This window comes from Haemaphysalis longicornis, unplaced genomic scaffold, assembly GCF_048455015.1.
Source record: "Haemaphysalis longicornis isolate Haplotype H1 unplaced genomic scaffold, Haemaphysalis longicornis Haplotype H1 scaffold_4, whole genome shotgun sequence".
Lineage (NCBI taxonomy): Eukaryota > Metazoa > Arthropoda > Arachnida > Ixodida > Ixodidae > Haemaphysalis > Haemaphysalis longicornis.
In genome coordinates, this window is record NW_027526361.1 from 87472511 (window position 1) to 87494120 (window position 21610).

The following is a 21610-nucleotide window of genomic DNA, read 5'->3' on the forward strand; positions in this document are numbered from 1 at the left end:
AACTGGATCTGAAAAATAGCGATTATAAAAGTTCCCTCAGCTTTATCAAAATTCTTAGGCTTACTAAAATAGGTTGTTTAATTCGGTATAAATGGGAATCACTTATCGCACATGCCGAATTTTTGTTTCGGTGTTTCCGCTTGTGTCGCGCGGTGGTGTAGCCCCGAGAAAGCCCATCAAGACTGCTAGGTTCCGCTGTTTCACCCTTCGAAAGACGCTCCTCTCCGTTTTCTATATGCCAACGCACGACCGGGCTGCAGCTGCAGCAGTGTCCGCCGCTCTAGCCCGGCCATGGCCCACGCTACTGCGCTCGGGACGCCGCCCCACAAATTCCAGGTAATGGCTGGCAGAGTTTCTGGTTTGAATCTTTGTAGAGCCCCGTGTGTGAATTCAAGTGACGTCGCATAGGCAATTGTGGATGTTGTTTAAAGCTTTCCTTTCCCACCACCTTCAAAGCATGGATTGGAGCCATTTTTTTTTGTTTTCGACGCTACGTAATTGGGGGAAGAGTCGAAGATCGGACAAATGTTAATTGTTGTACGTTAGCTTTGCGATTGAAACATTAGGATGAAAGTTAATCAATGTAATGTCTTAAAACTGTTACGTAGGGGCGCAATTTCTTAATGGCACAAAACTGCATGGAAATCAGATCATATGTTAACTCACCCAGGATACACTGCTTCGTGGCGTCATTCCATTCCAACGGGTAGTCACAGGTACATGCCTCTTTGTGCGATTCAATAACGCACTTACTTAGTAACGTTTTGCACTCAGCTTGCTTAACGGTAGTGCAGTTTTCTGTAAAATAAAACAAACGCATAACGTACATACATGTGTTTCGCGGTTATAAGGCAAAACACCAAGCGCCCAGATTTAGTGTTTTCGTTCGCTTCAAAAGATGGTATTACTTCTCATTAACATTTTTTTATCAATTAACATTCATCCCGAATTTTTACCAGCTTCTAGATAAACACCTCTTAATCACCGGCTTGGAAGGATACCCATATTGCAGCATTACCCTCGTGTCACAACTCGACTTTGTTAGATTATTGTACCCAAAATCAAACGAACCCATTTAGATACCGTAAAACTGACATAAGCACTTCCTGTTTAGTCTTTACACCTACGCGATTGCTTGCTTCACAGAAACCGGGATCGCTACCGGCTTTGTCTCATATCCAAAGGGCATATTTTGTTTTAAGTGCAGACCCCTTCCGGGCCGCGCCTTGCAGTTGTAGCTCGCTCGTTGGACCCAAGTAGAGCCAAACGGCGTTCCGTCGTAGCCGCATGCGTCGCGGAGTAACCCAGCGGCTTCGAAAGCCAAGCGGTTTATATAGTCATAAGCATTCGAAACTCGTGAACGACTGGCGCTTGTCATACATCTCCCCGTTGTTTAGCGCAAAGAAATCTGCAGGTACATTTGACGTAAAATAAACGTAATTAACCGGCAGCGCCCGCGTTCATTTTGTTAGGAACGCTCGTTGGGTTGGTTTTTTACGACAGTAAGCGTAAAAAAGTCGCTGTGTAACGCCGACACGTGAGGGCGGAGAAGCAAGTACAAAAAGAACAGAACTCCTGCTGGCGCAGTTTCAGGCAGGGGGCGCGCGAGCACGGCGAAGGCGGGAAATGTGAATTGCGTTGGGTGGTAGCAGTGAGCGCATAATGACGTTACAGCTTGTTATGGCGAATCACTGCTATGCACTTCCGACAGCTTTCACATTGAGTGGAATGGCTCGAATTTTTTTGAAAGGTCAGGGCCAAGAAAAATGCCGTGTGGAAATCACGCCCGATGTACAAGACATCCAAAATAAGTTAGACGACATGGGCTGCTACTTTTTACGTTTCAGCCTTCAAATCTTTTAGGCGCTGGCGAATGGATGCTCTCGCATCGAGCTATGTGAATCGTCATGACTAAGCCTAAAAGTACTAGAGCATTTGACCTTGAATATCTGGCGTTCCTACAGGTCCATTGTTCATTTCACATAAGTCTCTTTTATATTCTCCGCAAAGTACTTATCATTACTTAAGATAACCTTGTAAACTATACCACAACTAACTTTGTTTCTGAATCAACGGACATGGTCGGAGCGGCCACACACATTCCCAGCAAAGCAGGGGATTTGAAAAGCTACCTTCGTCATTAACTTCCAAGACGTTTCGCTTTGATAGGGAATCAATGTTAGACTTTTTACATATTAAGGTCTTCACGCACCTGAGCAGGCACCTTCTACCTCAATGGAGTTTTCGGGGCATTTGCAGGTGACTTGATTATCTTCGTACAGGCACCTGCGGCCACTGTCTTCGCAAGCTGCGGTTTCCTCTTCATTGCAAGCGAGCTTGGCTGCAACAAACAGTGAAGTAAACAATTTTTTTTTTTTTTTTGGGGGGGGGGGGGGGGGGGCAACATGTCTATATCACATAACGTGTCCATCACACGAGGCTGGTAAATCAGCGAGGATGAAAGCATTTTTGTACATTCCTTGCAAACCGGGGAATTTATTTTAAGAAGTCTATGACATTCAAAAATTTACAAACTGTCCATTTAACAAGCTTACTCATTATTTGCCAGCCAGCGCTGTTAAAGTTGTTTTTAATACGACTGTTTGTATTCAGATTTACACGCATGTGAAAGAGCGCTAAAAGAGCGCACAAACAAAGAGCGCCACAAACAAAAGTCGTTTCTTTTTGGTGGTTCAACGTTAATTCGCGGCTTTGAATTAAGGGTCACCACACAGCGCACGACCACAACCCTGATGTCCGCTCTTCCGAAATAAACTAATTTTGCCGGTGTTTCTTTACTGCGTCTCTTTCCGAAAAAGCCTGCACGAGTAGTACTCGTTGGGGAATACCGACTGCGACAGATTTCAAAGTCAATCTTATGGTCCTATTTCAAAAATGGTAGTGACTGCCGCTATCGTTTGCAGAAAGTTGGTAACGAATTCCCGCGCCTAGCCAAAGAGTGATACCAACTACCGACTTCACGAACCTCAGAAAAATGTGAAGCATGAAAATGCGTATTTTGTATGCACCATAAGAAGTCCCTGCCGGTCGTTTTCGCCACAGAGCACCATATTGGGCAATTGAAGTGACCAAGTGTGCAAATTCGGCGAATGGGAAAGCCCAAGATATGATGTGACTGAAGAAAGGGCATGGGCTGATGGACAACATGCAATGCGATAACGCCTTTTTGCATTACGCAATGTCCCATCACAGATGCCCTTTTGTAGCGTGAGCTACACTGGCCGAGGTTGAGCAGCTTCGCGTGGCTCCTTGAGAGCCGTGCTGCACATGCGCGCGAAGCAGGGACGTCACACGGCGCACAGAACGTTGCTCGCTGCACGGCGGCGTCTCTCACACACCCAACGCGCCCATCGTCTTCGCCGACCTGCATTCGGCCGCGCGTGGCGGACCGCTCCACTTGATGATCATGCGTGGGGTGGCCGAATGTGCAACCGATGACTCGTGCGTCACAGCAACACCGGCGTGCGCCTGTGGAACCAGCTTAGCTCTGGGGCGATTGGTGACGTTGCGCCGGAGCCGCTTGATAAATATACATGTGTCACATAATGCGGATGCCGTATGTGTGTGTCATTGAAGCAGCAGTAAACATGATAATCAAGCTAATTAGCTTGATTATCATGCTAAGGTTCACCTGGTTATTCTTAGGTTTCCTGGTTGTGTAGGATTTCCTAGACAACCAGGAAACCTAAGAATAACCCGATGAACCTTAGCTCACGCTACGTATACCTTGGAATGGACGAGCTAAGCCACAGCTAGATTTTTACTGGTGGCATAGAATGGCTATTATAGGGCGTTGTGGTAAAGCTGAACCACAGGATCGTCTTATAGTTTAGTTAATAATATCATTTTCCTCTTATCATACCCGCCATTATTACTCCCTTCCTGTGCCCTACTTCTGCCCCAAATCTTTCATTTGGCGGTATACCTGGTATTTTGCTCTCCCCATTCCAGTCTTTTTGCACATTGCTCCTTTGGCGCACTTTCCTCGTTCAACCGGCCTGTACCTATTTTACAATATTTACCACTTGTAAATCCACCGCATGATCTTCGTACCGCCAGCTGTCGTCAATCAATGGCCCTCAGCGCCACCCACCGGACGACGGGCCCATGAGTGGTCAGGTTACTTAAACTATTAAGCTATCCCGTTAGGGCACGTGTGGTGAATGCAGGTCAGGCTGATGTGAGAGAACAATTGAAACACAACCAAGGACAGCTAGAGGGAACTTGAGTTTGAGAGCCAGCTATGTGTACCGGAGTGCTCAGGAGTTACCAGCACCACATGGAGTTTTCGTCGCCCACTTCCTCTCAACACGCCTGTAGGAACATTTCCCAGCAAAAATGCACTGATCTCGGCAGAGAAGGCATTTAGCCACCGTACGCAATTGCCCATTATACGCATAGAAACCAGCCAGATGTTTGGCTACGTTAAAAAAATAATTGAAAGTAAGGTCGTCTCAACATTTCTAAGGTAAGGTAAAATGGTCTCAACATTACAAAAGAAAAACAGGGTTCAAAATAGCTCAAAATCCTCAGAAAACCAAAAAGCGAAGATGAACCCCACCAGTGCACGTCAATCCATCCGCAGAGAGCTCTTGACCTCTTCCACAAATGCATGCGTTTTTATGCATACAATCGTGTTCGCAGATTGAATCAGTCTCGTCCACTTCACACACATCTTGAGCAGATGAAAAAAAAAATATTACGGTTAGTTCTAATGTTGCTATCGAAAGGTTTATTTTTTGTTTAGTTATGGGATGTGCGTACAATACGAATGTAAACGCTATAAAGAACCATAAAGGTGTAACCACATGCAGTGACAACTACAAGCAACGAGAAAAACGTAACTCAATGGGCACAGCAAACGAAATGTGGGCGACAGCGACGAGGGAAACAATCTGTACACTGCGGCTGGGTCCTCCGTCGTTGTCGCTTGCTTGTGGGCTGCTTCTTGCGGCCAAACGCAAGTGACGGCGATGACCCGTTGCTGTCACTGTCGTCGCCGCGGCGGCGTGTGTGCAAATTGTTTCGCTCGTCACTCTACGATTTGTACGCGGGTATTCTTTGTTTGTTCTTTCGTTTGTCAGTTTGTTTAAATAATGCTGTGTGCGAATTCATACTGTCATCGATGACTGGCTACCAAGTGTCATTTGTTTCCTAGATCACTGGAAATTTTTTTCTCGTACGTGCGTCACATTCTTGTTTTCTTTCTTCCATAATGTGCAAGCCCTTGGTACTTGCACGAATATGAAATGTAAGCTACAAATTTGTTATATCTATCCATTTCATATCATGACCACGGGGCTCGTTCAGCTGCTTTTTTTTCTGTGTGTTGTTTCTTTGTTTATTTCCTGCCTTGTATGTTATTTCTCAAGGCACTCGTACAACCTGTGTTCTTCCCTTCTTGGGTGGGTGCCGCATACCTCCCTTGGCGTCGGCGCCCATCGAGGGGTCGTCATTGTCCGCGTTGTGCCCGGAACGCGGGCTGGGGACAAGCCATTTGCGGCTATTATCTAGTCTCTTCGGGAAGCGGTGGCATTTTGCTTTGAGGACGCGGCCCTTCGCTAATCCGCATGCCTGTGCTCTTGAACTTTAACGTCGCCTTCTGTCTGCGACATAGCTGGCGTTTTGCGTTCCCCAGTGTCTGTAAGACTAATTGTCGATTCCGCACTTGTGCGTTTTGTGGCAGGTTGTATTCTCTCCTTTGGAGGGAGATGCACAGCACCCGTTCCTTATTTGTGTCCTTTTCTTAATATTGCTGCGCTTGGGTGGGCGGTGGCTGAAGGAACCACACTTCCTGAGTGCCTCGCTTTTGCTTTTCGCCGCGTTGTATACTGAGATGGATTACCTACGTGCCCAATCCTGCACTACGTTTCTTTACTTTCCACTTGTTTCTTGCTGTACTTTCATTTTGTATCTTTTTGAAATCATGTGTCCACGTGCTGGCAGTGCTCCCTACGAGTCTTTAATACCCTGTATTTGACCCTTGCACTGCACTTGAAAAAGGCTGGACCCCAGCCGAATTGTCGTAATAAATGTTGTTAAGTTTTTCGTGGTGGTTCTAAGATATATATATATATAAATATATATAATATACCGCAGCTGACAGTATAGAACTAGCCGAGCTCTCGAGGTTAATCAATAAGCGTAAGACAGCTGACATACGGAAGTATAATATGGAAAGGATCGAATACGCTGTAAAGAATGGAGGTAGCCTGAAAGCAGTGAAGAGACGTCTTGGTGTGGGGAAAAATCAGATGTATGCACTTAAGGATAAGCAAGGCAATGTCATCACAAATAGGGATAAAATAGTCACAGTGGCCGAGGAGTTCTATAGGAATCTGTACAGTAGCCGGGACATACAGGATAATGCCGAACAAGACAGTAGTTCAGAGGAGATAGACATCCCACCAGTAACGACCGAAGAAGTAAGGAAGGCTTTGAAAGAAATGAAAGGGGGCAAAGCACCTGGTGAGGGTCAGATAACAGCAGACCTCTTGAAGGATGGCGGAGAAATTGTACTTGAAAAACTGGCAAACCTGTATACGCAATGCCTAATAACCGCAATGGTACCGGAATCTTGGAAGAACGCGAACATCATACTAATCCATAAGAAAGGCGACATGAAGGACTTGAAAAATTACAGGCCGATCAGCTTACTGTCAGTCGTCTACGAGGTATTTACCAAGGTAATCGCTAACCGAATCTCTGCAACCTTAGATTTCAGTCAACCTAAAGAACAAGCAGGGTTCCGTAAAGGTTATTCAACAATGGACCATATTCACACGATCAATCAGGTGATAGAGAAGTGCGCTGAGTATACTGAACCCCTATATATAGCCTTCATAGATTATGAGAAACCATTTGACTCGGTCGAAACCCTAGCAGTCATTGAGGCATTACGGAACCAGGGGGTAGATGAGCATTATGTAAGAATACTAGAGGATATCTACAATGGGTCTACAGCTACCATCATCCTCCATAGAGAGAGCAGTAAAATACCTATAAGGAAGGGTGTCAGACAAGGAGACACAATCTCTCCAATGTTATTCACAGCATGCTTACAAGAAGTATTCAGAGCGTTGGATTGGGAACAGGTGGGAGTAAGGGTTAAGGGTGGGAGCGGCTCGAGGACGCCCTGGCCCGGCAAGAGCGAACGGGGGACCCTCCCGCGGGAGCGGACTCACCTAGTAGCCGACGTCGCGACGCAGGCCCACCCTCGAGGTCTACATAGCCACGAGCTAGATAGGGTGCGGAGAAGCCCTGCGTGGCCTGATCCGCACCCGCACGCCGGATATTCTCAATAAAGTCTTGTTCTCTCTCTCTCTCTGGAGAATACCTCAGTAACCTCAGATTTGCTGATGACGTTGCCTTGCTAAGTAACTCGGGGGACGAATTGCAAAGCATGATTTCCGCACTGGGCGAACAGAGTAGAACCGTGGGCCTGAAAATTAATATGCAGAAAACTAAAGTAATGATCAATAACCTCGGGACAGCACAGCAGTTTGAGATAGGTGGCGATGCAGTGGAAGTGGTAAGCGAATATATCTACTTAGGCCAAGTTGTGACCCCAGATCCCAACCATGAGGCAGAGATAACTAGAAGGATCAGAATGGGGTGGGGTGCATATGGCAGACATTCTCAGATAATGAATAGCAGCCTACCATTGTCGCTGAAGAAGAAAGTGTATGACAGCTGCATCTTACCGGTACTCACCTACGGGGCAGAAACTTGGAGGCTCACTAAGAGGGTTCAACTTAAATTGAGAACGACTCAGCGGGCAATGGAGCGGAAAATGATAGGTGTAACATTAAGGGACAAGAAGAGAGCGGAGTGGGTGAGGGAGCAAACTGGTGTTAAAGACATATTAGTAGAAATTAAGAAGAAGAAATGGACATGGGCAGGGCATGTAATGCGAAGGCAAGATAACCGCTGGTCATTAAGGGTAACAGATTGGATCCCTAGTGAAGGCAAGCGTTGCAGGGGGCGGCAGAAAGTTAGACGGGCAGATGAGATCAAGAAGGTTGCGGGGATAAATTGGTCACAGTTGGCACAGGACCGAGGTAATTGGAGAATAATGGGAGAGGCCTTTGCCCTGCAGTGGGCGTAGATAGGCTGGTGATGATGATGATATATATATATATATATATATATATATATATATAGAGAGAGAGAGAGAGAGAGAGAGAGAGGAGAGACAGCCTTTATTGCAGCAGGAAGACGCTAGGTGAAGTGGGGGACGTGGGAGTCGAAGGTGGGGTTTTTTTGGCTTGGGACATCTTGAAACCGGACAGTACAAACCGAAACTGGTGGGCCCCTTGGTGTGAGGAGAGCAGGCTCACGGCTCTACAATGCTCGCACTAGACCACATTTTAGAGAGTAGTGCGCAATTAAAGTCAGCGTGGAGGGTTCCAGTGTGTGAGGGTTGACGTATGAGGAGGAGGCATTTCGAGGAGGGGTGAAGGTTCCGCAGCGCGGGAATTTCGGATAGTGCCAAGTTAGGCTGTGGACATGCGGGAGTGAGGGAGGTGCTGAAGGGATATCGCGATGGCAGAGATTAGGAGTATCATTTACGGAATGTCCTTGGGGTTATGCTATATTGGCAAAATATTTGTTTATAAAAATTTCAGCTGATCTTGAGAGCGGGGGATAGAGTGCTTTTTCAGGAAAAATCCAACTCACTTTCTGGAACTTGCTGAAAATATGTTGAAAAATAATCGACATTTGGGCAAATTGGTAATGGTATATCTTATAGGGGAGCGTAGTAGGAGAATACAGGAAAAAAGCCGCCGTTGTGGCTAAGTGGCTAAGCCGATGAGCTGCTGCACCCAAGGACGCGGGTTCCATCCAGGCCGCGGTGGCTGCTTTTTAGATGGAAGCGAAAAGTGGGAATGCTCGTGCGTCAAGATTTCGACGCTCTTTAAAAGGTTCCCAGATGGTCAAAATTAATCCTGACCCCTTAACTACGGCGCGCCTCCTAGCCCACGTGTTGCTTTGGCCAGTTAAACCCCGAATGTTTGAATACACAATAAAAAGAAGACGACAGGACGAAGCGGAACTCATATCCAATTACATTGGAAACGCAACATGTAATAAATTCTCAAACCGTACCCACGTTCCCTCACATCACGATGCGATACGTAGGTTACAAAGGCATCCGTAAGTGCACACTGCGTGCAGTTCGCCCACAGCCTTCGCTCGTTTGTAATGACGTGAATATCGTGACAGGTTTGTGCTCGCTTCTTGCAGTTGTATGAATAAAGCATCCCCGAACAATCCAATGTAAGGGATTAACGTGAAACGAAAGGGGAAGCGAATTTTTCGCTGTGGGTGAACTTTAAAGCAGCGAAGTTTCGAACATTAGACTTAACGGAGTGTAGGTACGGACAACATTCTGTTTATGCTTACTTGTGCAACGTCCATTTTTCTCGATGGTACCAGGAACACAATATGTTCCGTTTTCCCGATGTGCTGCAGGGAAAAAAGGAGAGCATGTATAAAACTCTACTTGAACAGCCACCTTCGCGATTACAAATCTCCTTTTTCAGAAAATGAACAAAGAATCCAACTCGTTCTTTTTTATGTGAACAACACACAGCAAGCGCAACGTAATTTATTACAAAAGCAAACGTCCAGAAAAAATTTCAAGATTCCCAACTTTTATCTTTTCCAGAAAAATCGACTGTGATAATTTTGCACAAGAGTACTACAGGATTGTTCCAAGACATCGGCTTCAGATTTAATCGCAAAATAAATTTCGCTTCCAAGAGGTATCCTGGACATAACTAGACGATGAGCGCCTTAAAGAGACTCTGCAACGCTTCTTTAAACTTTTTTGATATCTTAAATGCCTGCAGAGCGTAGTGATCCAACACATACAGTACTTAAATTAGGGCGTCGCAAAGTACCTAGCCAAAAATTACTGCTCTATGCCCATCAGATAACTTCTAAACTCGCTCAAAGGTTTTTCCTCTCTTTTCCGGTCTTGACGTTCTTCGACGGCTCGAATTACGTCACTAAGGCCATCTAGTGGCTGTTGGGCGGTTTTCCTTCAGTTGCAGCAACGAACGCTTTTCGATAGCACCATAAAAGAAAGCCACAAAACGAAACAGAAACGGAAGGCGTATCCGGTGCGACGTGCAAATCACGCAGTGCCGCTCCGTGCTACCTCTTTCGCAGTGGTTCCAGACCCGAAGGGAAGATCGAAAGTGTTGCAGGGTCCCTTTAAACACGGTAATATGCTTGAGAGCCTCTACGCCATGAGCATAATAACGGTTGCGTATTTTTGCAATAAGGAGTGTGCTTGAACTCAGAGTTACAAATGGCATGTACAACTGGACGAGGTAGTTAATACCCTCTACTGCTTGACGGACTACGCCGGTCGAGATGAAGGAAAACAGGTAATATGAGAAGGCCGTTCCTTCTCTGAGCCTTACGAAGCCTTTCCTGTTTGTCCGGGACAAAGTGGACAGTGCTTTGCTTGCATGTATAAGCAATGACACTATCGGACATAATAAAACAGTTCTCCCAGGGTGCAGAGAATGAATACCTTTAATTTAGTTCACTTTGCAGATACCTGCTAAACGCCACTGGCTCATTTCAGTTCTTAAAAGCAGAGGGCCTATAATAAAGAAAAAAGGGCTGTAATCGGCGTGTCGCTTTCATCGACGCGAAAGGTGGTGTTCGTCCATTTTAGTCGTTGCGTCGGCGCGTTAAACCCTACAATCAATCATGTTCGTTGTAGTTCTGCACCACAATGAACTTGAACGCTTTCCTCTACCTGAATTTGTTTTCAATAAATGGCTCTACGCTATATGAAAGGGATATTTGCAACGCTAGCATAATTCAGTAATCGCAATTCTCCAGACGGAATAGTGCTCCACCCTAGTTTTCAGAAGTAAGGAAGTTCATAAAAGGTGTGTTCCCGAAAATTTCAGTACACTGACCTATGATCATCTCCGCAGTAGCTGAAAAAGTAGGGCTTCTTGAGAGTTGAGGCTGTGAGCTACGGGAAAACGAGCCCTGGTGCAGCAAACGTGCTGTTCACGAGTGCAGAGTTGGCCACGGGGAATAGAGGGAGATGAGCAGCGGTGGCGCGCAGTGTTTACACAAGCGCCAGGAAAACCCGCTGGCAGCAGGCCGCACTCGTCGCACAACGATTTTAGTTATAGGCATGAGCAACAAGGTCCAGTTCCCGCCATGTCCGGAAATACGTCATACGGCATTCATTGTGTGACGTACAGTAACCAGTATTTTTGCCTACGCAACTATGCTCGTGGGCCCTTAAAAACTCATTATCAAAAAAGTAACGCCGTTATTCTTGCTGCGAATTACAGAAAAGAAAGCAGAAAATAGCACAATGCAAATGGGCAGCGCCTATTTCTTTGCGGAATCAGTAGCAGATATCACAAAAGACTAAAAAACAAAACTGGAGGAAAAAATCTATGACTAAGTCAAAAAAATTAAAGAAAATCAGCTTGCCGCGGAATGTAACAAACAACGCCGTATTAGGCGAAAAACCAAGATCAAGGAACGTGACTACTGAGTGGCTTAGCCCGTGTTCATATTTTAAAGCCGAGCTTTCCTGGTCTCTCTGGCCGCGGTATTGTGACCAAAACGGACTGCAAAAAAGTCAACTTTTCTCGATGGGAGGGAGCATGATGATGGTGCTGATACTGATGCTGAAACTAGAAGAAAAAACGATTTACGTGGTCGGAATCGAACCTCGCTCCCTGGTGTTCTAAACCGTTGTCTATCCCATTGCGTGACCATCTCATTGGGGTCGACCAGCAATTATTTCTTTTTGTTTCGTGGCGTGGGCGTTGGCTTTGCACTTTGACTGACTTGAAGTGGACAATGGGTTGTAGGTAACGATGGTCTAACGACTGTGAAACTTGGTTAAGTAGCACGGTAAGGACGGGACAAAAGTAGAGACCACACAGGACTAGCGCTAGACATCAAAGGAATTTTTACTACACGTATCGACATATATATATATATATATATATATATATATATATATATATATATATATATATATATATATATATATATATATATATATATATATACAGGAGTGCGCATGCGTGAACCTGCTCAAAATGCAAATAAAAAGCATGGTAGGGTCAGGTGGTGCATTCCGTTACACACGTGGCAAGTTCGCATTCAGATACTCAATTTTTTTTGACAAACTAATAGATGCCGTGCTTAAACACTTATCACCGGCTTTCATGATGCGCCACGCTTCAAACAATTCACGGCAGGCTTGGTCTTTTAAACAACGCAATATTTGTGTCTTCTCGTAAAGTGGAACACAGTGTCTAACGCACCGGCAGCGGCGGCAGTGGTCAGCTAAATGGCCCCCCGCAGCGAGCGCTTGAACAGCTGTACGGTGCTCCCGGAGCCTGTCGTTAATGCACCTACCAGTCTGCCCGATATAGCATTTTCCACAGGATAGAGGCACTTCGTATACAATACCTTGTTTGCAACCAACAAACTGCGTGGCATGCCTCTTAGCACAGTGGTTACCCTTTTCTCGCCATTCACCGCGGAGCACATTCGTGCTAGTTTATCGGGGGCGGAGAACACAACGTCGGCAGCACATTTCCCCACAACCTTTTTAAGGCGGTGGGAGAAATTGTGCGCGTAGGGGACGACCACAGGCCTCTTTTCTTTGCGAGGTTCATCTCGCCCTTGACGTCGTGACCCTGACTTGACGTCACGCAATAGGCTTTCAACCACTAATGCTATTACTTCCCGAGGGAAGCCGGCATCTTTCAAACGTGCAACTTGGTGCTGAACACTATCGGCGACTTGGTGCTGACAAGACTTCTCGAGGGCACCGCGAAGACAGCTAACGCCAATACCCCTTTTCACTATCTTCGAATGAGCTGAACGATAATCCAAAATTGCCTTTTTTGACCGCGGCCTCTGCGCCCAACACACTTGTGTTCCACTGAAATTAAAACACGCATCGAGGAACTGCAAGGACCCATAATTTGGTAATTCATGGGTGAAATTCAAGCCGTCCGAACATTCTAGGAATGTTTGCTTAACGGTCTTCACTAAAACATTTACTTCCTCTGGCTTCACCGACCTAGTAACAACCATGTAATCATCGACATACCTAAAAATCTCTGCTATCTTAGCCGTGTCAATATGCGTCTCAATGCTCCGTTACACTTTGCTAAAAAGAAATTACTTAAAACCGGTGCAATACACAACACGATGCAGACGCCTTGTTTATGGATAAAAGATTCATTGTTAAAAGTGACAAATGTGGCAGAAAGATAAAATGACAGCAATTCTAAAGTTACCTACAGTTATACCCGCCTTGTTCTGGAAGGATACTGGCCCAGATTCTTCAATTGCATCTCTGACTGCATTCAGAAGTTCCCCTTGAGGAATTGAATAAAAGAGGTCCTCTACATTGATACAAAAAGCAGACAAGTGGTTCAACACACGTTCATTCTACTGAAAAAAATGTCAAGATATCTTCCGAGTTGCGGACCAAATACGGGTCGTTCACTTTAAGACTATCAGATGTTTCTGCAAAAACCTAGAAATGACTCCTTGCCACGAACCTTTCTCGGTCACAATCACTCTAAAGGGAATGGCATCCTTGTGGGTCTTAGCCGAAAAGTAAATAGACAGGCTATCTTTTTTTTGCAGATGAAACATACTTTCGAACGCCTTCGAGATTAAGCTGCTCACACAACGCTAAGGCTTTCTTCTTCACTGTTGACGCTACCGAATGGAATTTTACAAAGTTCTTAGTGACTGCTTCCATGGCTGTTGATTCATAAACCGTCTTTGGCATGACAGCGAACCCGCCTTTCTTGTCCGCCACTAACAGGGAAAGGTTATTGCTGCGCAGAAATTCAGTGGCCCTTTTTACACTGTTTTGGACGCATACACTTCCTTCTATTGAACAAAGGTAATCAACGCCTTCTGCAATACACCTTTCTTTGTTATCTACATCAACTCTGTCGGCTACTTTTCTTACAATCGTGAGCATTCCCACAGGCGTCTCTACCGGTTCAGTACAAAACTTAGGCCCACAGCTTAGAATTCCTTCTGCAGACGCAGGAAAGTCTACTTGTCCAATACAAGTCACCTTTCCAGGACATGCGGCGACTTTCTCTTGGCCTTTCTTCATGGCACGGAGAGACGGCAAACACTGTCCAGAGAAACTCTGTCACCCTGGCTGCGTCACAGGAGAACTGGCGGCAGGAGAAGTGGCGGTCACCGGAGAAAAGGGCAACCGCTGTGCTAAGAGGCATGCCACGCAGTTTGTTGGTAGCAAACAAGGTGTTGTATACGAAGTGCCTCTATCCTGTGGAAAATGCTATATCGGGCAGACTGGTAGGTGCATTAACGACAGGCTCCGGGAGCACCGTACAGCTGTTGAAGCGCTCGCTGCGCGGGGCCATTTAGCTGACCATTGCCGCCGCTGCCGGTGCGTTCGACACTGTGTTCCACTTTACGAGAAGACACAAATATTGCGTTGTTTTAAGGACCAAGCTGCCGTGAATTGTTTGAAGCGTGGCGCATCATGAAAGGCGGTGATGAGTGTTTAAGCACGGCATCTATTAGTTTGTCAAAAAAAAAAGAAGAAATAGAGTATCTGAATGCGAACTTGGCAAGTCTGTAACGGAATTCACCACTTGACCCTGTCATGGTTTTTCTTTGTATTTTGAGCATGTTCACGCATTCGCGCTCCTGTATATCTATGTTGATACGTGTAGTAAAAATTCAGTTGATGTCTAGAGCTAGTCCTGTGTGGTCCCTACTTTTGTCCCGTTCTTACCGCGCTACTTAACCATGTTTCACAGTTCGAACCAAATAGCTCACATTTACGCGTTGACAAGTCTAACGACAATGACGGGTGGAGGAGGGGTGTGGGCTCAGCTTTATCGTGAGGAATTCGTTTGGTGTTGTCTAAATTTGCACTTTGCCTGGCAGGCAGGTTGTACTTTGAGCGTTGACGCTTGGACTTTGACTCTTTGGTGCGGTTGCCTTTTATGGTTTAAGCTTCCACTTTGATTGCAGCGGCTTTGACTTTGGCGCTCTGCCATTTGACTTTCGCATGCAAGACAACTTCGCCTTTCAACCGTCGTCGACAGTGTACTGAGGGGAGGGGATTTGATTTTATTCCCCGTATACTTGAGTAGGAACACCAAAATGTTTTGGTACCTAGATATTTGGATAGTGGCTCAGCTATCAATATTACCGATCGTGCTATCGAACTATATATTGTCTTGCATCCCTAGTGAACAATTCTAGAGGAGGACCGACAAATGCTGTTCGGTGAAGATATAAATGGCGGTATTAACAGTGTTTTCGTCACGTGATGCAAATGCTCAGGTTAAGGTTGAGGGTTTGGTGGAGACGTTTTGCCATATGTTGCAAGATGCGTTTAAGTGACCTGGACCTAAAACTACGTTATTTGTTCTAACGCATGTCCAACGTGTGCCATATAACTCCCATTTTTCCTAATTGATCTGCTGTGATAAATAATTTCGAAATGGACCTCGACGCCACCGATGAAGTTTTCCTTCACAAAAACCCTTTTGTTACTCTGTATGCCTATGTTTTTTTTTGTTTGCTTTTTGTGTAGAAATTGTACATCCCGTCATCTAGCGTGGCCCTTGACTGTTGTTGTGCGAAGAAATAACAGGAACGATGAACAATGAATTGAAATGATGCACAGCCAATCGACCTCGGGTCACGGGACGCCAAGGTAGTATGGGTTAAAACGATTGGGCCCACCATAACACCGACTGCGCCAACGTTTGCGCCCACCATAACACCGCAGAAGTTATGGTGTGGGAAAAGGTACCCGAGTGTGGATGCCTGGTTGGAAGCATACACGTGAAGCATACACAGAATGCACTAAAGCAGTCTTACCGTTACACAAGCCTGTCTCCCACCCTTGGCAGCAGCGGTCGTCTTCTCTGAGCTTGGGATCCTTGCAGATGCTTGCGCAGTTAAACTTGGAAAACGAGCAGGCGATGGCTAGAGAAATGACAAATGGGACCCGCGAACCCATTCATTCTTGTGTAACATTTAAATTTGTAGAAATTATCATGCCACGATGCCAGTATTTTTGACTGGCAGCACACTGCAGTTTCTACAAGAAACTACGGGGGCGCAATTTTGTAAAAATTACTTATTTTTAAAGCGCATTAAGGGCATCCTCATATCTGACACCTGAGAAGTGGGCTAACGACCCATCAAGCCAAGTTTGTGTGCAAACGTTTTCGACCTCAACGATAACTTGGGCAATGCATAAATTAAAAAAAAATATTACGTTTTGTTCTAATCGTTCGATGCAATGCAAAGAAAATAAAAGTTTGTACTCCTCAAGAATTTACCGGGGATGATTTGAAATAGATTGAGATTGCTGGTATATTTCTATAGTAGGGAACTTGTCCAAGAGGAAAAGATTGAACCATAGAAAGTACTTTCGAAAGAAAATACATTGAAGATTATTCCCGTTAGTAATTTTTGCAATCAGCCGTCTAAACCTAATATCACTTCTATACCTGCCTCCAAGAGCCAAAATCAATAGGCTATAAAAAACTCACGGCAAACGGTGTAACGCCATGCATTTCCGCAATAACGCAGATTTCGTAGCAGTTACACTTGTAATCGTTATAATAACGTATATGGATGTAATTGTTCTGACGAAATTACGAAAAATAAAAAATAGGAAAAATAAAAAAAAATTTAGGAAACTGGTGAACAATTGCAGCTGTCATCGTTATAATAGCATAAGTGGAGATAATTGGTCAAACAAAATTTTGAAAAACTAAAAAAAAGTAAGATGTATACTACAATGAATTAAGTATGGCCTTTAGCACCCTGGCAGGAGACAAGCAAGTGCCGCAGCGATCAATGCTTCTTTGCAATTTGTTGATTGCGTGCCACCGTTATGATCACCTAAATGTGCAGCACTGCCTTAATTACCGGATCTTCTAATCAAAGTCTCTAACGTCAAGGGCTTTACTAGTGGACGCCTGACGCCTGTGGGTACCGGCGGACAGGGCTCTCCACAGTACCATTCCCCGGAGATTAAGTGATAGTGGGCAACCCAGCACGGTCTCAATGGTGTCCGGACAACCCGAGTTGGAGCGCAAACGACGCATTCAAGGAAGGGCGCCATCGCGGAAACCCGACTGCAAACACACGTGTTTGAGCCAACGTGGGACTCGAGTCTGAGTGTGCGAGTGGGAAGGGGGCAAAGTTTATGGGTGCCGGGGGCGTGGAATCTGCATAACATTGAACTTAATGTGTAGATTTGTCGTTTAGATTCAAGGGAGCTGTAAAATGACTAATCTCTGTGGCGATAAAAAAAAAGCCGCCTGCGCTTGGTACATCAGTTGATACGGAAAAAAATGGCCGCGTATCTGTTCCTTTGGTTGCAAATGTCGATGAAAGACGATTGTCGTTTGGCGCCCCTGCCAAGTAAATGCCTCCCTTGTCTTTCCCGCTCACCTCTCATGCTGTTCGTCTCCCGCTTCGTTCCTGCCAAGATAGATATGCTAGAGTTCTGCTAGAGGCAATGTAAATTTACTGCGCTCCACTGCTCCAAGTCGTTGCTGTTGCCGTTTGATTTCTTAAATGCAGCAGGCGACGGTTTTCTGCAGTTGATGTAGCATTTCATTTGCTATTGCAAAAACCAAGCATCCATGATTTTTTTAAATAAATGAACACTGCAAATATCACGTATGTATTTATTTTCTTCCTTATATTTGCCTAATGTCTTCTTCTTGTTCGACAATGTTGACAAGTATGAACATTGGCACCCGACATAGCCGTATAGATTAAGTTGCGCGTATATAAGACTATTGCGCAGCTTTTGTTTCACTTTGGCCGGGTGGCTGAATAGAGTCACAGACAGACAGGCAGACAGACATACAAACAGGCGAAATTTTCTGCGCTTAAGTTGCCTAAGAAGACTATGGTTTTTTAAAAATAATCGGTTGTGATTGCTTGATAATGCCGCCTCCGTTAACTCCAGTATTTTTTGCGTGCAGTGGCTGTTTTGCCCCCTTCATCTCCCGGCCAGCACGTGTCCTTGAAGTTATTCGCTGTTCTCACGAGCAACCCACCGCGGTGGCTCAGTGGCTGAGGCGTTGTTCTGCTGAGCCCAAGGATGCGGGTTAGATTTCAGGCCGCGGCGGCCGCTTTGCTGATGGAGGCGAAAAGCAAAAACGCTCGTGTGTTCGAGGTTTTGTTGCAATTTAAAGATCCCCAGGTGGTCAAAACTAATCCCTAGCCCTCCACTATTGCGCGCCTCATCGCCCGTGTAGCGTCGGCGCGTTAAACCCCGTAATCAATCAATATTCGCACGAGCTTCGTCGCCGCCTTAATAAATTAGCAAGAAGGTATGATGTACATATAACATATACATCACTGTTCCTGTTGTCGATTCTAGGCCCGCTTTCTATAGGCGCAGATTGCACAGAAGGGAGTGCGAAGTCGAAACTTACCAGCGATACTTCCCGCCTGCTCAAGAGATCAAAATCTGCGCGCTCTGGGTCTCAGCCAATAAATCGATGAGCTGGTACCATCAGGGTAATTGATATAGGGCACTAGTTTTAACATATGTCCACGTAATGGGTAATTAGGCTCCCTTCAGAAACTTATCCTGCTTGCAAGACTGGGCTCTTAATATGTCACCAACAATGTTTATCCTATTGGACTCCTGAACTTCAGCCCCTCATTTCACCATGTTCAATTCCTAGCACATCCCTCTCCTGTTTCTTCTAGAGAAGCATGCCAAATGTCATTCAATACTTACATTTGCACAAACCGTTTTCAAGTTGGGTGCCGTGAGGACAGACGCATTGTGGGATGCCATTGTCGCCCGTCCGGACTTCTCCACCACCGTCAGTGCATTCCTCAGTGAATTTCGGGTCAACTGAAACATGAAAAGACAACTGAGAAAAGTGCGACAAGGGATAACGAAGTTAGACTCAGCTTGTACAATAACAGGTATTTATTTCTCAAGTTATTTTAGCCTTGGGTCCGTACAGTGTTCTTATATCCGTTAGCAACGGCAGGATTCATTTTGAAACAGTAGGCCAGGTCGCCAAGAAGAGTAATTAAGCAGGCTCATCGAATAACAAAAGAATTCGCACTGAGCTGCAGCGGTGAGCCTCAGCGAAATAATACACTACAGAACCCCGAACAAATATAAATGAATGAACTACTGAACAAAGCTCTGTGATTCAAACCCAGGGTGGTGCGACGTTAATTGGAACACTTTAAAATTTTTTCCTAAGTGAACCGCCACTCTGTTCGCGCTCAAACTTCACACGAAGGTCGCATTTTGTGGTCTGTTTTTTTTTTGGCACTTGGAACAACGATGGTACTTACCTGCTCATTCTGAAAATAAATAAAAACCATTTTCGCCTATAGGAAAACGGCGGCTGATTTATACGCCCGAGGCGGCGCAAGTTCATCTTGGAGCGATGGCGCCACCTGGGGTATTGAGAGCTAAACGCACGTTTGGGATTCACGGCAGGAAGGAACCAAATGCTGGAGCAGACGTCTGATCGTCTGCTAGCGCATTTCGCTCCTCCCTAGGTGCATTTTCAGGTAAAGAGCGAGTGACTGTGTAAGTGATATCTCCATAGCTCTGTACAATAGCGAAATGGGCTTTCTGAAAAACGTGCTGTGAACATACTATTATTCTTATCATGTGTGCATGTGTACGATCCTTCTTTCTCGTCCCATCTTTTCCTACGGAATATAAGCAGATGCGTAGCCGAATAAAGTAGTTGGAAGTTAGCGCCTGTCTCGTCTCTCTGTTTCTTCGTCCGAGTTATTGTTCCGCTCCAAATCATGGTAATAATCTGGAAACAGTTTGGTTGAAGATATCGTTGGAAAAACGTTGAAGAACCGTACCGAAAGCATTAATGAGAACACAAGTTATTGTTGGTTAGTCATGAGCCATTAATTCGTTGGAGTGATGAAATTGTGGACTCGAGCAGCGCAGGACAGGAGCGGTTGGAGGTGAATGGGCGAAGCCTTCGTCCTGCAGTGTACCTGAGTAGGCTGACCATGATAATAAGGATGATGATGATTATGATGATGATGATGATGATTTGTTATTTATCCCGACTTGTTGTGTAATAGTATACCGAAATTATGTGGAATGCTTTAGGTAGTTATCAAGAACTCGTTCTTAATATTAAGAAATCATCCATGGGCGTACCACGCGCCTGTTACTGCTAAAAAAAGCTACCGCCAAACGCAGGGGATCGCCGCCAGGGGGCCGACACGGGTGCTTGTGCCCCGCTTCGACTCCCGTTTTTGTCGCTCCAATCGCGATCTTTCCGCCTGCCTGACCAAGTTTGTGCCCCTATCGTCTCCGTGAGTACCTCTGGCGTCTCTGGATATCATCGTTTGCCACCTACCATCGTCGGGCCCCCCTTCAGGACCATCGAACCTACCGACCACGCCGGGGCCGCCGCTAGGCCTACATTACAGGCCTAGTACGAGCGGCCGCCTCCCCGAGCTGCCGCTGCCGCACGCGCACGTGCACCTGCCATCTACCATGCCCCCTTCGCCATCCCGCAGCTGCGCTACGGCGCGTGACAGCACATCGGCACCGACGCAAGACCAAGACACATCGTCACCGACGCAAGACCAAGACAACACACCATCGCCGGCGCAAGACCTTGTCAATGAAAACAGCGCAGACGGCCACATGGATTTCGACGACTCGAAAGGAAGAACTGCTCCGACACCTAATCCATGGCGTCAGGTCATAAACTCCCGCAGGAACAAGACCGTTGCTGAAAACCAGGTACGCCCCACAAACGCTACAACGACTGCCGTCCCCGCACGAAAAATACCGCCTCCTCGCTTTCCGCAAAACCACTTCATAACTGTCATCCGACCTCATGACGGCCTTCGTGTCGGAGACTGGCCTGCTCGTGACCTGGTATGCAGCCTCGTCGCGGCAAGCGAGATCCCCGGCCCCCTCTTCCGTGCGACTGTCACACTGCAAGTACAGCCAGCCCAAAACCTCCTCGTAGCTGCCACCCCTGACCCAGATATCGCTGATCGACTCTCCCAACTCACCGCATTAACCCTCCGAAGCACTACCTATGCAGTATCTGCCTATATGAAGCCCCCTCCGGGCACTGCTCGTGGAGTGATTCACGGCATTCCCGAGGGCATCACGCAGGACCAACTCATTGAGCTCACCGCCGCTAACAGACCGTACTTGATCCACGCCCGCCTCATGGGTCGCACGAGATCAGCTCTACTGACCTTCAACGGACTCCGAATTCCGTACTATATTAAACTAGACTGTGAAATGGTGCGCTGCCGTCCATACCGCCGTGCCGCCCAGACTTGCCAATGTTGTGGTGAGATAGGGCACCGTCAAGACGTGTGCCCGCACCCCGACAAGCCACGCTGCCCGGCCTGTGGTATCGCCAACCCGTCACCGGACCACTCCTGTGCCCCTCGGTGTAAACTGTGTGATGGACCCCATGCCACTGCCAACAAAGAATGCCCCAAACGCTTTCTACCAGTTCCCCAAACACGGAGGTTCCGCCATCCTGCCCAG

At 46.2% G+C, this 21610-nt stretch overlaps 1 protein-coding gene across 3 annotated transcripts in view; it reads right to left on the reverse strand.

Annotated features, from left to right (window-relative positions):
• Nucleotides 1-21610, reverse strand: part of LOC144178981 (glycoprotein antigen BM86-like) — an 80682-nt gene that overhangs the window by 36042 nt on the left and 23030 nt on the right. For 2 of the 3 annotated variants that reach the window (XM_077707131.1, XM_077707129.1), the window contains 6 exons: nucleotides 18827-18946; nucleotides 15928-16035; nucleotides 9427-9489; nucleotides 4583-4696; nucleotides 2213-2341; nucleotides 667-798 (listed from right to left, as the gene is read on the reverse strand). In XM_077707131.1, coding sequence (XP_077563257.1) covers nucleotides 667-798; nucleotides 2213-2341; nucleotides 4583-4696; nucleotides 9427-9489; nucleotides 15928-16035; nucleotides 18827-18946 — 666 coding nt within the window. The remainder of the gene's footprint in view (nucleotides 1-666; nucleotides 799-2212; nucleotides 2342-4582; nucleotides 4697-9426; nucleotides 9490-15927; nucleotides 16036-18826; nucleotides 18947-21610) is intronic. The other variant, XM_077707130.1, reaches the window with a different exon arrangement.